The sequence below is a fragment of the Aythya fuligula genome, chromosome 1 (genome assembly GCF_009819795.1).
Source record: "Aythya fuligula isolate bAytFul2 chromosome 1, bAytFul2.pri, whole genome shotgun sequence".
NCBI lineage: Eukaryota > Metazoa > Chordata > Aves > Anseriformes > Anatidae > Aythya > Aythya fuligula.
Genome location: NC_045559.1, coordinates 32,242,192 through 32,258,170, shown reverse-complemented (window position 1 = coordinate 32,258,170; position 15,979 = coordinate 32,242,192). Strand labels below are relative to the sequence as shown.

Genomic DNA, 15,979 nt, shown 5'->3' with positions numbered 1-15,979 from the left:
CTATTGTTCAAAGAGAAGTTTTGGCACAAGCTGTTAGGAGGAACAAAAGTGTAAGTCCAGACAATAAAATTGCCAGCAGATACATGTGTTTTTTAAAAATAAGTCTTGGATAATGAAAACAGTCAAGAGCTACTCTTATCTGACCAAGAGAAGCCAAACTGATACTTGCCTATGTGGGACAGTCTTCTCTACAGTCAGTGGGCCACCACCCACACAAAGCTGAATGATTAAGAGGCACAGAAACAAAGACATTGGAATGAATGGATTTTTCCTGTTTCACAGCTGTGCAGGAAAGGTGCCAAATATTACTTTTATTGTTAATGGGGTCTTTAGCACAGGTGAAACAAAGGGTTCAGATCATTTCAGATCATGCACAGTTATTGTAGGCAACGATAAAAGAAAAATGAGTTGTGACACTATTTAACTCCCTAAAATCCTCTTAGTGCTCATTTGCAGTTAAAAGTCCATGGCAGTCTATTTTGATAAGTGGTGATCCTAAACATATTTCCAGGAGTGGCAGGTTGGCTGACCTTGTGTTAGGATGGGGCAGAGTAGAAGTTCTCAAGGCCCCGCCTGGGGGCTCCATGAAGGAGTGGGAGCTGCTCTCAGCTGCTGCATGGGAGGGTAGGCAGCTGAGGGGGCTGCAAGACCCTTGGGGTGTGGGGGCAGCCAGGCAGCAAGGGACATGCAAGACCTGAGGCTGCTGAGGGCAGCACGCACTGTTAGGGAGCCACTTCCAAGATTTTGTGAGGCAATCGAGCTGGTCAGGAAGGAAGAACTGTGCTGAAGCTCTTGATGTACATGTATGACTAGAGAATCATTACAGGAAGGATGTAGCTCTCTGAAGGTCATTGCCTCAGGGCTTCCTCCATGTAGTGAATGGTGAAGGAAGCTAACAGGCATATTGGGAAGGACCAGACCTGGCAAATATCTGCGTGATGTACTGCTACTTCTGCCTTGGTCTGCTCTGGGACCCATCACCTACCCCGGCCAGACCAGCACACACCCACCCTGTGACCATTCAGTGTGTGGCCCTGGGCATGGATGCTGATAGAAGGGTGCTGGAGAGAGAGAGGAAAGTCAAGGCAGTTGGCATTATGACTGCAACTATTTCAACAACTTACCCAGCATTGAGAACCAAAGATCACCTGCCACTCTGCCCCTCCATCAGCTGTACATGTAGGTGACACCAGGGACCAGTGATCACACTGCCTTGGAGGTGGACCTGGACAGGCTGGAGGAACGTGCTTTTCCAGGGACATGATGTGTATGTAGCCCATGCTGCAACCACATGCACATGTATGTGTCTGTGTGGGTAAGGAGTGGGTTTGGGGTTTGGGAGCGTGCTTAGGCATTTGCTGGTGTTTGTTAGCATTTGTTTCTAGTGTCTAGTACTGTGGTTTATCTACTATATTGCTGATATTGAGCCTGAATATATAATTCACTGATTGCTGGTTAATTAGGTGCTGTTAATTGAAGAAATCATTCCAATCCTGATGTATGTTCAACAATGTAAGATGAGTGGTGCTTCCCTGGGACAGACTGCTGCTGTGCCTTGCCCCAGTGGGTGCCATTCTGGGAGGGCTGTGCTGCCCGTGCCCCCTGTGGGTTTCTAGCACAACCCCAGGCTCCCTGGGGGGCACAAGCTGGGCTCCAGGGCTCATTTGACCCTTGACACAACCTCTGTCCTGCAGTGAGGGTTAACGTCAGGCTAATGTTTCCCCTCATCTTGTCCCTAAAAATAGTGTTTATCACAATGACACTGGCAGGGCCCTTCCATGTCTCAGACAAGACCATACACCAGGATGCTATGTGCAGAATCCCATTACTGATATATTGTTGTTTTGCAGGTCTCTCTATTTCATTGTTCAAGCAAAAATTAATGCACTCACAACATACAACAATATGTTAGAAGAATGATTTTTACTATTTGTCTTTTGAACTTCCAGCATTCCTTCTCAGTGACACTTGATACAGCTGAGGAAAAACCACAACCTGAAGATGCCATCAAATAAACACTGTCAGTCCTTGCATGTACAATGAAAAAGAATTTAACTACTTCCTTTTTGCAAAATATCAGTCACAAAGAAACATTAGAATGTCAACATTTGGGAGGATAAAAGAACAGCTTTGTAACTTCTTTGCATGCTACTTGCAGAGATTTGAAGCTCCGTGGAAGTCTACTTCCCTGGCTCACAATGTCTGAAGACAGACTGAGATCAGCAAGCTCAAGAAGGCAGTTGAGGAAGAAGTGAGGTATTTTCACTCCTCATTACAGCCACCCTGCAGGCATTCTGATGGCAGGAGGCAATAGGCATCTGATGCTAGCAAAACTGTCTTCTGGTTTCAAATACTGAATTTCTGCAGATGAAGTATATACCTGGGTGAAATATGTTTAGTCCTGTTCCTGAGATGTTTTGTGCAGTTTATGTGTGTGTGTGTGTGCACGTGAAACTCATGAGGCAAATGAAATGGTTAGCATTAACAACCCAGAGAGGCCAAAGTCTTAAAAATACAGGCATGATATTGCAGAGAAGCATACATGTGGGATACTTGATTTCTGGAAATTAGCAAGTGACTTCACAACTCCTCATTTTAGTTTTCTTTGCTACCTTTTACACGTCTTCTGTATTGCAAATTCTTCAAGCAGTTCCCTTCCTGTCTTTATAGTTTCATTTCTCTAAGGCACTTTCGTGCTACTCCGTTATAAATAGTAACAAGAGCAATGCAATGAGTGGGTAGTTTCAGTAAAGTACATTTTTCCAGCACACTGCAGAAGATGGAGTAGAGAGGTCTCTAGGAAAGGTCTCTTCAAATGCCTAGTTCACTTCTGCAAAGAGTTGACAGTGATATTTGTGTAGCAATGTTGCCTAAAAGCACCAGCAGTCACATTTGGGCTATCTGTGTTTATTCTTTCATGTGCCTTTTGCAAGGCACTAAAATACACCCAAATAAACTAAATGCCTTTGAGGTCTAGTCAGACCAGCACCATGCTGAGTCTTTGCTAAGACTCTTTAGAACAGCAGGGGTAACAGCTCAGGTGCAGTGACCAAAAATAGCTCTATATCTCACGGGAACATCATACCTTATGGTGACCCTGCAAGAATTTTGAGAACCTGTTAGCACAGACAGCTTACTTTAGTAAAAGACCCATCATCATCCTCTCTTATATGACAAAGGCTTTACTTGGGCTTGAAAACTCAAAAAAAACAAAAAAAAACGAAAAAAAAAAAAAAAAAAAAAAAAAAAAACACACTTTTTTAGGTGCAAAACCACACATTTCAATGGAGATTTCAATAAACACTACACACTAAGACTACCTGTAGTTGGTAGGTTCAGCAAACATTGGTCTTCATAAGACTTACCATGAAAATGGACCGGGAGGTTACTGTTGACTTCTACCTCATATGCTCTAGCTGCATTTATATAAATAGTGAGCTCTTTAGTCTTTTGAATCAATACTATTTTTTCTTTTGCTTTTTGAAAGAAATATGCCAGGAGTCTCTCCAGAACTCCATAGGGAAGAGTTTGATCTCTGCACCCTTTGGGTTTATATCTGAGGATTAGCCTTGCTGTGAAGTTGGCAGGATTTGTGCAGGTCAGAAGTGATGGAAAGAGAATTAAAAAACGAGGTACCTGAATGTCTATTTTATCTGTTTGTATTTTAATTTTAACCTTGCGCAGATTTTGGAGAATGCTACATTTTTGTATAGTTTCATGAAGCAAAACCAGAAAAATTTATCTTTCCAGTAACCATAGAAACACAGAAACAATGGTACTGGAAATTGTTACACTTTCTCTGTCCTTGCAGTAGCAGGTTTGTGTTATTGCTGGATGATGCAAAAATCAAGCCACATCCATGTCCTCAGCAGTGTTACCTGGCAAGGCTGCCATAGCCAAGAGGGAATGAACCTCATAAAAGTCTTCAGGCAGCTGGAGCAGCTGGAGCCCCGGCTGTTATGGAATATATTAACTCTAGCTGCTATTTGCTATTCCTGTTTTCAGCAAATGATTTTATGGGTAATTAAATAGTGAAACTGTAACCATGTTTGAGTACGTGTTACATTGACCAAAAGATTTTGTTGTCCAAAAGACTTAGTGGCCACCAGCCTGTTGACTCCTTTCATGTCCTCACATCCTCCCAAAGAAAGGCCAGCGAGAAATGCAGTGTCTCAGAAACAGTCACCATCAACATTTATCTCTAAAGGGAAGAAGAGCACATCAATATCTTTTTAAAACCTCTTTTTGTATAAGAGTCTCTCATTACCCAGCTCCTTTGCCTTTGACTTTCTATCATTTAAAATCACACTGTCTCTTGCCTGCTTTAAGCTACTGCTGCAAGACACGAATGTAGATTAAATTGTACTGATTTGTTTGATCTTTGTAGAATAGCAGAAGTTTTAAGCAGTAAAGGAGAGGACGGAGATACCAAGTTGTCTGTCTCCCTTTCAGATTCCTGTAAGTAACCTGCCACCTTCCCAGACAAGAACTCGAATGGGGACAGCTTTCTTCTGATTGCCTCTGCCAGACTTCCTGAGAGCGAAGGGCTCCTTAGTCTCACTAGACAGATCTTAATTAAAACAAACCAACCCTCTGACCTGCCTAGGCTTCACCCACCTCACATGTAAGTATTGGTTTCTAATCTGTTTTTCCTTTTAGAGACCATGTCTAAAACTCTTGTGTGTGCAGACATACACAAGGCTAGTAATGGAAAGTCAATATTAGTGGAGGTCAGAAAAGAAAGGAGTCTTTTTCTTCAGTTAATCCAAATGATTCTTCAGTTAATACTGATTATAGTCTGGCTGTATAGATTCATGACCTAGGCAATGCAAATATTCAGCTGTCCAATTCAGTTGTTTCCTACTGACCACTCCAAACTGGTTTTCCAAAAATGTAATAGCCCTTTCCGTTAATAGGTGATCTTGGGTTTTGTAGACAAAGTACAATAAAGTGTGACTCTTTCATGAGCAATTTTAAACATTCCACTGGGGTAATTTATAGCCAAGGGTTGTAAACTGAAGAGATGATTGACATTTTCAGTATGCAAATACAGTACCAAGCAATAAACAAATACCAGTTATGAATTGTATGAAATACAATTACAATTAACTTCAGCATCACAAGGAAAGTGGCTTTTTTTTTTTTTTTTTTTTTTTTTCAGTGCCTGCATGACATTTTCTACTCTCAGTTATTCCTGTGTAGTCCCTAGGGAGAGCTGGTGTGGACTCACTCCCACAGAGCAGAAGGTACCTGACCGTAAACTTGCTCAAATCTTAATAGATTTGATAGGCTTTGCACAATGTCTCTTGTCATGCTTTATACATAGTTTGCTCATTCTTGCTTGCTATTACTGGGAATCCCTTCTTTATACCAGTGGCAACATTTAGGCAGAAATACTGGAAAGGGTTTGGTAGTGGCTGCCCAGGGAGGTCATGCAGTCTCCATCCTTGGATAGTTTCAAGACTTGCAAAGATAAAAGCCTTGAACAGCCTTGCTTGAGCTCAGAGCTGACCCTGCTTTGTGCAAGAGCTTGCCTGGAGATACCTACTGACCTGAATTATCTTGTGAACCTACAAAAGTGAAGGGAAGGTAAGTAGAGAGGAAAGGAGGACACTGAATGGAAACTGCAGGTAATTTTTAGGATACTGAGAATCAAAGACATTTAAATAGTGGAAAATGCAGGGAAAGGATCTTAAGGGAAAAATAAACAATGAAAAAAATAAGTTAACAACTGAAGAAATAAGAATATTCAGATCCTTTTCAAACTTTCTTTGAAAGGTGGCAAAAAAGAGAGTGCAAAGAAGCAGCTAATAATGACTTTTTGGAAAAAAAAATGCATTTTGGCTATTATGACTCCTTTCTGCTTGCCTTTTTCATTTCCCTGATAATAGGTAGGAGCCACAGCAGCCAGCCACAGCAACAGTACTTGTCTGTCTGAAAAGAAGAAAGGAGCCCCCGCTTCCTTAGAATGCCCATCACTGAAGTTATGTCAGGCAGGGAACACAAGGGGGCTTTGTTAATGAGCAGGCTGGGAGCCCTTTTTCCCTGGGAACTGAAGAGCTATAATGAAGGCAAACCTGAGGACAACACCTGTATATTCATGTGGCCCATCTCCTTCAAATGTAGCTGAGAGCACAGCAACTTGCAACAGAAGAGAGGGGGCCCTGCTTGTTTAAAAGTTACATGGTTGTGTCTTCCTAAATGAATACATCCAGTTGTAAAGCTTTAAGTCTGTAAGCATTCCTTGGTAATGATCCATAGAGGGACCTGGTTAGATGGACCAAATACCTTTCTGTATGTAGCGTGCAGTATTGCAGTGAAGCATTTTCCTGCTTGTTCTGTCCCTAGGCTGGAACAGGTACCTGTAGCTTCTTTGGCAGATTTTCCTTGGCTGGGCAGAGCATGTGTGCAGATGGTACTGTATCAATAACAGCAATTATGGGCCTTTGGTGGGTTATTTGCAGTTTAGGTCACCAACAATAAAAATTGCTTGAAATAAAAGCAGAAGAATGGGGCTTCAGTGAAAGAAACAAAATGAAGAGGGGAAGGAATTGAAGGAATTCAATATGCAGGGAAGTGCTCCAGATGTCACAAAGCAGCATGAGACCTGGGTCTATAACCTGCCTGCAGGAATCAGATAAGCTGCCCTTCTGCAGACCCCAATTGCCAGACATCAAAGGAAAAGAAGAGATTAGAGGTATCCTTGTGACTGTGCTGCGGCTGTAACATACATTTCTGAAAGGATTTGATGCTACTAGATTGCTCTTAGCAAAGCAGCTGGGTTCATATTTTTCCTCTATCCAGCAAGGAGTTTGCTGTGGAAACTGCAAGCTTCATGAAGTTTCTCCTTCATAAGTTTTGTTCCTGCTTCTCTTTCAGAAAGCCACCCTTTCCCCCAAACACTGAAAAGCTGCTGGCATTCTCCGTGCAGAGGAATTGATAGAAGGGCGATAAGATGGTGTTAAAACCTAGTCACCCAGAAGAGCTGCTCACCCAGAAGTCATCTGGAAGCTGAGAACTGTGAGTATTAGGGAAGAAGGACTTGCTCTTCTGTTCTGGATGGGTAGTTATTGTCTCTCCATTTGTTCCCCAGTTTTCCTATGAAACAGGGATTTTACATATATTAATCTACTTCTGAAATGGTCACATAATGCATTCTTCCTCACCTCAAGGCTGCAGAGCTCACAGACTAAACTTCTGCCTTTTGGTTGTCCTTGGTTGTATAACTGGTATCACGATGACTTGCCACATCGTGGTCAGGGCAATTTTGAATGCAAATGAGGAATGAGGACGAACAACCCCTTTGTCACCCGAGGCTTAGAACAGATGGGCTGTATGGTAGAAGAGCTGGCATGTTTGGTGCGTGCAGCAGGAACTTGGTCAATAAAGCAACTGGAAGTGTTTGTTAATAAATGCAGTTCGAAGCTCTGCATGTCACTATCCATAGTCTTGAGCACAGGGTCACTCTAACATCTCATAAACATGCGCTGTGTCTATATCCTGTAGTAGGCCACTACAAGTGAAGCAGCTTTATGGTCTTATTCACAGTTTGGTATGTCTAATTTTTATGGGTCTGGCAATCTGCTCAAAGCTTAAGCTGGTTACTTTTAAATGCAGCCTAAAAAGCTGAAACACTCTGCTTGCAGGACCATAACCACTTCAACTTTATGGTCTAAGATAAAAAGTTCTCTCCCACTGAGCCCCTCCTAGTAGGTCATTAAAATTAAGGGCAGTGTATTAAAAATCTGCTACATCTTTTATTAGTGAGTCATAACCTGTGCATTTGTGGGAAAATGAGCTTGCCAGTCTAGTAGGTATCTGAACTGCTGTCTTTCCAGTCTTTGAGAGGTGTCTGTTCTTTGTTTTCAGGTGCTTGTCATGATGGAAGCTATTAACTGCAGGAAAAGCAATTACTTGACACATACTGTAATACTGTGTAGTAGCCCAGCCTAAGATGGTACTAGCTGGAGAGGACAGAAATCTTTAAAACAGAATAAATTTACTTTTCGCATAGATTCAACAAAACTGTAATTTGGGGAAGCAGCTAGTGCAATTAAATGTTCTTGTTTGGTTTTGTATTTTCTAGGCAATACAAGAGGAGGCAGAGGAGATGAAACAACCTGTAGTAAGTAACACTCAAGGAGCAATGCAGAATAAAGAGGGCAGTACTGAATAGTCTGTTTTCAGCAGTTTCACCAAGATAATCAATTAATCCCTAGATTCCAAATATACACACCCTATAAAATTAGATTTTTAAACATAAATTTTCTCATATACGTGAAGATTGTATTTAAGGTATATTCTACAAATACTCTATTTGCCCCATGTCATTTCCATCTCATCAAAGGTAATTGTTGAGGATGCTGAAGTAATTTATAGGCACTTATGTGCTCACAAATCTTATGTGCTTAGCCCAGAGATGTCTCTTCTACATATGCATCACTGTACAGAGTATCTGTGGGGAAAACAAACAAAGAAAAAAAAAAAAAAAAAGGAAAAACAAAAGAGGGGAGAAAAAAAAAAAAAAAGGTTATTGTGCCAAATTCTGTCTCTGACAAAGCATACACAGCCTTACATTGATGGTAACTGCTGACTGCTGGATGGCTTCTTATAGAGGGCAGAATGGAGATTCGTGCAATGTGTAAAAACTTGACATCTCCTCAAGTTTCTTTCCTTTCATAGGTTGCTCAACTTCTTCAGGTAAAGAAAAAAAAACTAAAAACTTTTTTGTTAAACTTTCATGAAAAGGTCAACAAATCATATCAAAGTAATAGTTGTGAGCAAAAGATAGGAGAAAATTTCAGAGTTTTTTGAGTTAAAGAAACATTTCAAACTATTAATAATGAACAACAGCTGAAAACAATGAATATAATTGTGGGAAGAATATTTCCATTTCAGGTAACCAATTTTAGGCCTCTTACCCACCCAATCTCTCATGGACCCTTCTACAGTCCATGGCAAAAGAGCAGAAGACAAATTGCTTCAGGAGAATATAAAGAATGAATCTGCATTAGTAGCTCAGCACAGGAGTGCAGTTTAGATTGCAACCATGTACTCTCCCTTGCTTCAAATTGTGAGGTCTCTACACATGAATGAGATTTGGTTAAAACATACTCCAGCCACTACTGGCAGTCAGTTTACAAGAGCAGACGAGCTAAACTGAAGTAAAGAGTCTCAGGGTAAGTCTAGTTACCTATCTCAGGCTTCTCAGACTAGATACTGAAAGCAGAGAATAGAAACACTCCTCTCTCATCTGTGTCTATGTTTACAAACGAGGATCCCACACAATGGAGAATTCCTTCCTCCTCTAATTAAATTGATGAGTTGACTGTGGTGAGTGGCTACATTGAGTCTTTTCACTTCTTAAGAATTCATGTTGTAAGTAGTCTCTCTGCTTGACCATTAATTTAAATACTCCTGCAAAATCTAGATTATTTTATGTTTTTCTCACTTTCATGTAGGCTTAAAAGCATTAACTCAATGTGAGGTCACAGAATTATTTTAGCTGTGGATCAGTTGCTTAATAGCAGTTTTCTCAGAGTCATGTCATCGTGCATGCTGTAAGGCTCAAGTAAGTCTTTCATTTTCTGCCTACGTATTAATGGATTTAACAACTCCCATGCATAAAAAGAGAAATAGGCTCATGGGAGAGTTTCAGTACTTGGGTTTATGGTGCCCAAAACATACAGAGAAGCATGTATCTGTAAAATCAACCAGCTATTTCTGTAACGACTTAATAAATACTCTCACTTTTAAATCAAATTCTGCTTGAAAGTCAGGCATCAGTATAATCACCTTTTACACAATACAGGTGGGATCTCACAGTGTTTTACCATTAGTAATTAATGGTTTGTCTTTAGTTATATATTGTCAACTAAACAAATTTATAGGTTGCAATAGGCAAAAGCTAATAGGTTTATTTTTAGCCATGTTTTTAATGGATAAATATTTAGTCTGATTATAAAGTTAACTTTTGCCTGATGAAATACTAAATGGTCCATAAACAAAATATTTGATTTTGACTTTACTGTGATACTGTCTATCTTTTCTAGCGCCAGAAATATTTGTGATTTTATATAGGACAATGCATGTCTATTTCTTTTAAACAAACTTCAAAACTAATAGAATATGTTCCTGCCTCATAATAAACAATTGTCGAATGATGTTTATTAAAATTGACTCTCAACTGACAGTTAATAAATGCATAGTTCTATTATGCATGCTAAATTCAGCATTCCAAAAACTTAAAAGCAGATAGATCAAAACAGTGGAGATAAAAAAGTCACAAAGACAAAATACAGCAACACCAGTAAATGACAGGGAAATAATTCAGGCTTAAAAATGACTTATTATTTAGTAACTTGTAACAACAATTTATAGAACTAAATTAGAGGCATATCAGAGTCTTTCTGATGTTTTAGATATGCAGTTCCTCTAGTGCATATAGTTTGATCACACAGCAAAAGAATTCACATTCCAAAGTCCCCTTCAGAAAAGCAAAATAAACACTTTTGCCACGTTTCTGCTTCCAGGTTACTTTTACTTGTGGATAATGAATGAAGAAAGAAAAGGTTACAAGACATTTCAAGTATAAATCCATTTTAATTAATACCCCAAAACATTTCTTCAGCATGTTTAGACTGTCCATACGTGGTGTGTTTCATATGCATGTTTCGTGTATACCCAGACAACATCTGCACCAAAGCATACCAATAAATACTGGATTTAACAGGCTCCGCGTCCTTTACTGTAAGCAAACCACTGGCTCTTTGATGTTACATAGGTTTGGTGGGATGATGGAAAAAGTTGCTTTAAGGGTGTATTTTCACCTCTGTTTCTAAAAGGTGAAGGGCAGAATTTTTAATCAAGGAGCAGTTTATCTTTAATTATGAAAACTATAATTAGGCATTATCACATAATTGCTATTACTGATGGAGAAAGTCACATTTTTGTAAGTAGTGACCCATGCTGTATTATCGCTCTAGTGTTTACTGCATAATGAATCTGTATTTGTGTTTGGCAGCTAGCCAGCAAAAATTAAAAGGTAATCAACATGCTTCTCTGCAGTCCGGTCATCAAAGTCACTGGCTCCACAGATGAGTAAATAACAAAGTCAAGTTGTGATGTCCTAACAGAAACTCTTCTTAAGGAATAACTGCATTTATCTCCTCTGTTAAGACATCAAACAATACTTGAAAGTAACCATATACAAAAAGCTTTGCAAAATAGATTAGAAGAACTGTGCTATACATCTGGTGTTGAGTTAAAAAACAGTTTAATGTCTCAAGGCACCACCACGGTAGAATTTTATACCTGCAAGTAATCATCTAATACACTATTGTACAGTTAAGGTAATGTATTAATAAACAGCTTGTGCAATTTTGGGAAGCAATCTATAAAGGAATGTTAGATATACAGTAGGCACGTACTATAATACAAATAAAAAAAAATCCTAGAAAAAGCATGCTGAGCACCTTTGGGTATAGGTTGGATTTCTTAGTCTAAACACTATGTAAATCTTAACTTACAAAAGGTAAAACTGAACTCTTACAGCAACTGCTTATTTATTTTTCCTGGGTATTTGCCTCTATGCTGGAGGATTACTCTGAGGGACAGAGGACTCTGGTACTGGCTGTAAAGGGCTTTCTTGTTCATTCAATTGTGCGTTCAAGTTTTCAGAAGTGAGGAGAGAAGAATTGAAAACTATTTCACTTAAGTCTGATTTTATGGATACAAGATGAGGTTCTTGAAAACTTAATGGTTCTTCTACTAACACCTGTGTATTTTCTCGTGTCATTCCCATATCTGATGGTGACTTTCGTTTCATTCTTGTGTATGATTTGTCTAAATTCTCCATGCCTTGGTCAGTTTTCTGAAATCGCCCAAAGAACCAGATGAAGAAACCAAACAGAGCAAAAGCCAACAAACTTGGAATAAAAGCTAGGCATTTGACATCAAGGCTAGAGCCTATGTATCTGCTGTGTAAGAACATGTCTCCTTCAGCATAGGTCCGGTTGGTCAGAGGGTTAGTGTTATTGGATCTCCACTCCCAAGATAACTTAGTTCTGTTAAGGTCTTTCAAGCTTTCTGAGTCCTTCACTGTGTAGATCTTCTGTCCAGGACCAATATATTGGCCGTATTCATGAGGCTTGTAAAATATTTGGTTCTTCCACATATTTAGATCCAAGATTAAAACAAGAAAGATAATTCCATAGTTAAACCATTTGCCTGTTTGGAAAGAGAGAGAGAGCAAAAAAGGAAAATGAGAAAAAGAAAAGAAAGGAAAAGAAAAAAAAAAAAAAAAACAGTTCAGTCATCTAAAATGGATATATCAGAAGCAGTATAAATATGTTCATATGTAAAAACTACTGAGAGAAAAAATCCTTTTTTTTATTAATCTGTAAAGCAAAGTTGTAATAAGATTTCTCCTACAGTCAGATTTATGCTGAATATCCCTTAGTATTTTGCAGTTAGGTCTGGGCACATAATAAATAATTTTGTAATGTAAGCACAGCAGTATATCAATTGAATTCACATTGCAGTTTGTAGGTGACCTGTTGATTAGACCATTAGGTGATGTGGTACAGATCAATAAACCTAAAAAGCATTAATTTCGGAGCTCCAGAAACACTCACATGGAAATTCTCCTTGAAAAGACCATATTTAATAGAATTATTTATATGCCAGTAATGAATGAAGTGAGGCTCTTTTGGGGTTTTGTAAGTATGTACATTTTAAAAGTACATACATATATTGTTTAGTACATTAACCATGGTGCCCAGATATATGCAGGAGGGGCAATTGGATAAACTGATTTAGAGGTATTATGCCCTTAAGAAATAGCAAAGGCTGATTTTAGTCTTGGGAGACTAGTTAATTTAGCTTTCCTATACTCTGTGTGGTGAGAAACTCCTCCAAGGAGTGACTCATAGTCTAACATTAAGATCCTGCAATAGTGGAGGAGGAACCTTTTCTCCTTTTATTATTTAAAATTGCTCTTTGCATGTCTCCTCCAGGCATCCAAAATATATAAAAGGTAACATTATGCAATTGCAAAGTTGGCCCTGCTTTGAGCAAGGTATCAGAACAGATGACCTCCAGGTATTCCTTCCAAGCTAAATTAATCAATGAATATACACAGACACAAAACAAAATTACGCTGTTTTCATACTTAAAGAATCCCTTATATGTTAGCTGAACATGTGTCAAAATCTTACCTGTGAGGTAATTACTGGCACCAATCAAGAACCCAGCAAATCTACATGTCATCAAAATTGCATCAGGATGGAGAATTTGTGACCAACGCCACAGCATGATGTGAAAGGACATTCACTGAGGAATGTTCCTGCTGGTGATGAATGATATTGGTCTATGCTAGAACCATATTTAAGTAGGCCTCAAGGAAAAAAAGAAAATAAATATAACAGAGAATCTACCAAATGACTTATGTCTTTGGTTTGGTGAAGAATAAGTGGATTCCAGTTCCTCAAGGTCTGTATTTTCAAATTGTACCATGGACCAAAATGCTCCAGTAGGGTAACTCCTTGTATTTTAGCAATTGTGTGTAATGGTCCTCTTCAATCAACCTACATTATACTTGGACTGGAAATGGATGAGAATGCTCTTTCTATTGTGTTATTGTCACTATTCAGAAATCAAACTGCACTGAAAAGACCTCGCAGTGAATCCTGTTCACATAATTCCTGAATAACTCCTTTAGCTTTTTTTCTGGGTTTTCATCAATATTGTAATCAACTTGTTAAAGAGGTGGGTTTAGAAAAATCATAGTTTTAGAAGATTGTCACCACATTTTTTAATACTTAAATCCCTTAGGTGAACACTGAGATACTAAAAATGGTGCTAAAATATGAAATATAGTAAGAAACAATATGATTTGAACATAGATGTATATGTAGAACTTAGTAGCACGGTTTAGTGGTGGACTTGTCAATACTAGGTTAAAGGTTGCACTAGATGATCTTAGAGGTCTTTTCCAACCTGGATGATTCCATGATTCTTTGATTTAGCTTGATGACGTTTCCTTTGGATTTGTGCCCTGTATTTTTCTCTCCATCAGAATAACCCTAGCTTCCTCATCAAGTACGATGTTTCAGAAAACAGAGCCAGACTATATCTTCCATAGTGTGTGTTGATGGGCTGACTGGGAACACATTCACTGATAAATTGGCTGCTGACAAACAGAATACATAATAGATGACTTCTACTTGCTTTTTCCTCAGTTGGGCACTGACTTGGATGATTCTCCCCTACCTAAATCCCTGTTTCTCAGGACGTAATGGGAATGTAAGTATTGTTTAGATTCCCACCCTCCAAAAATGTTCTTGAAACTGGCTGTGGGTTGAAAAGTTATTTGATGCTGTTGGATAGAGACAGTGAGACCAATTCACACAGAGAACATGATCACATAATTCTCATTTCCTTAGGAAAATAGGCTGAACACAAATGGCAATGAAACACAAACATTAGAACTGTTATCTGTTTACCTACAGTTTGAAAGAAAATTTAATTTATCGTATTCAAAGCTTCCTTCCCCTGTTATAGTTGTTCACCTGGACATTTTTTGGAACAGTAATTTGTCATCAAATATTGCTCTGTGATTCAACCAGAAAGCAACAATCCCTGCTGCACTGACCCGGAGTTAATTCCTTAAGCCATGTTCTTTTCCCAGGAAAATGCATCATAAGACTGTCTGAAGAAAATTCCACTTTGTTACCAGCTCCATCAAAAAAAACAACCTTGTATTTGGTACTCTGTGTTTCTGCAAAGCTATGACAGGTGCCTTTCCAGTGAGACTGCTAGACCCTGGGGGTGGCAGGAGACTCATGTAGGACCAGTATTACTCTTTCCCTTCAAATAGTTATGGCAAGAATAATGTAGGTGTAGGAAAACACAGATGACTGAAAGATCAAAATTCAAAGTAAAATTAAATAGGGAAATTATCAAGATGGCCTTTATAAAGACACTGATATAATCTTGATTGCTGGCTTCAGGTATGACTGACAATGGGAACTTGGCTATTCTAATGCTGAGCTATGATCCACCTTGTCTTTTGGCATGATGGCACCCAGCTGAATTTCACAGTAATCATCGGTGTCCTATGTGCAACATATAGACAAGCCACCTGAGCAGTAAGTCTTGAGATGCCAGCCTGCTGATGGTGAAGGAGTTGTGTTCTGCTAGCTAAGAAGCTAGCAGAAAATACTGAAAATACTGAACAGACGTAGTTAGGTGTGTGATCTTGGGCTTCATGTAGTATCTGTCCTATATTCTGGTTTCATAATCGTGAATCTCTTCGATGCTAGAACTGTTTAAAAAAGGCTCAGGCCCCTTTGTATAATAAATTAGAATATTCACATGATATAAAAGAGATGTACATTTCAATTCCTCCTGTTACATTAAAAGCATGAACTTGAAACTTCCTCACTTAGCTTCCAGATAGGTTTACGCAGACAGGAACACAGCCTGAAGCTCTCCTGATTCTATCAGTTGTGTTGGCGTGGACTATAAATGGTGCTTGGACAAACAGCTTAGATGCAGATGCTCCAGTTAACTAAGATGAGTCATGTCCTGTACATCTAAGTGTCAGCTAGTTGCCTGACAGCTGCCGATTTTCTGTTGGATGTGCTTAAAACTCCTTATATTTCCCATTTCTAGACAATTTTTACATTTTCTGCATCACTGGTGTGCTCTATAAGCTCTATGACTTTTTCCTTTTGAAAATTGTTGTGAAAAGAACTAAACACTAAATATGAGCAACATATATGATAACTTATATGGTTATCATTATAACTATATATGAACACCATGACATCTTCCTACTCCTACTCAGTATTCCCTGTAGCCAAGGCCTGTGTTAATCTCTAGAGACACAAGATGCTGGGAGTTTGCACTGTCTTGGTTGCTTACAGAAAGTATTTGCCTCTTTCTAGAACACAGTGTCCTCTGCTGTTTATCCCTC

At 39.0% G+C, this 15,979-nt stretch overlaps 1 protein-coding gene across 6 annotated transcripts in view; it reads right to left on the bottom strand.

Moving 5' to 3' along the window:
* Positions 1-10,328: 10,328 nt before the first annotated feature.
* The window catches only part of TMEM117 (transmembrane protein 117), a 213,616-nt gene continuing 207,965 nt past the window's right edge, over positions 10,329-15,979 (bottom strand). For all 6 annotated transcript variants that reach the window (XM_032186931.1, XM_032186938.1, XM_032186945.1 and 3 more), the window contains one exon: positions 10,329-12,228. In XM_032186931.1, coding sequence (XP_032042822.1) covers positions 11,588-12,228 — 641 coding nt within the window. In that variant the 3' untranslated portion in view covers positions 10,329-11,587. The remainder of the gene's footprint in view (positions 12,229-15,979) is intronic.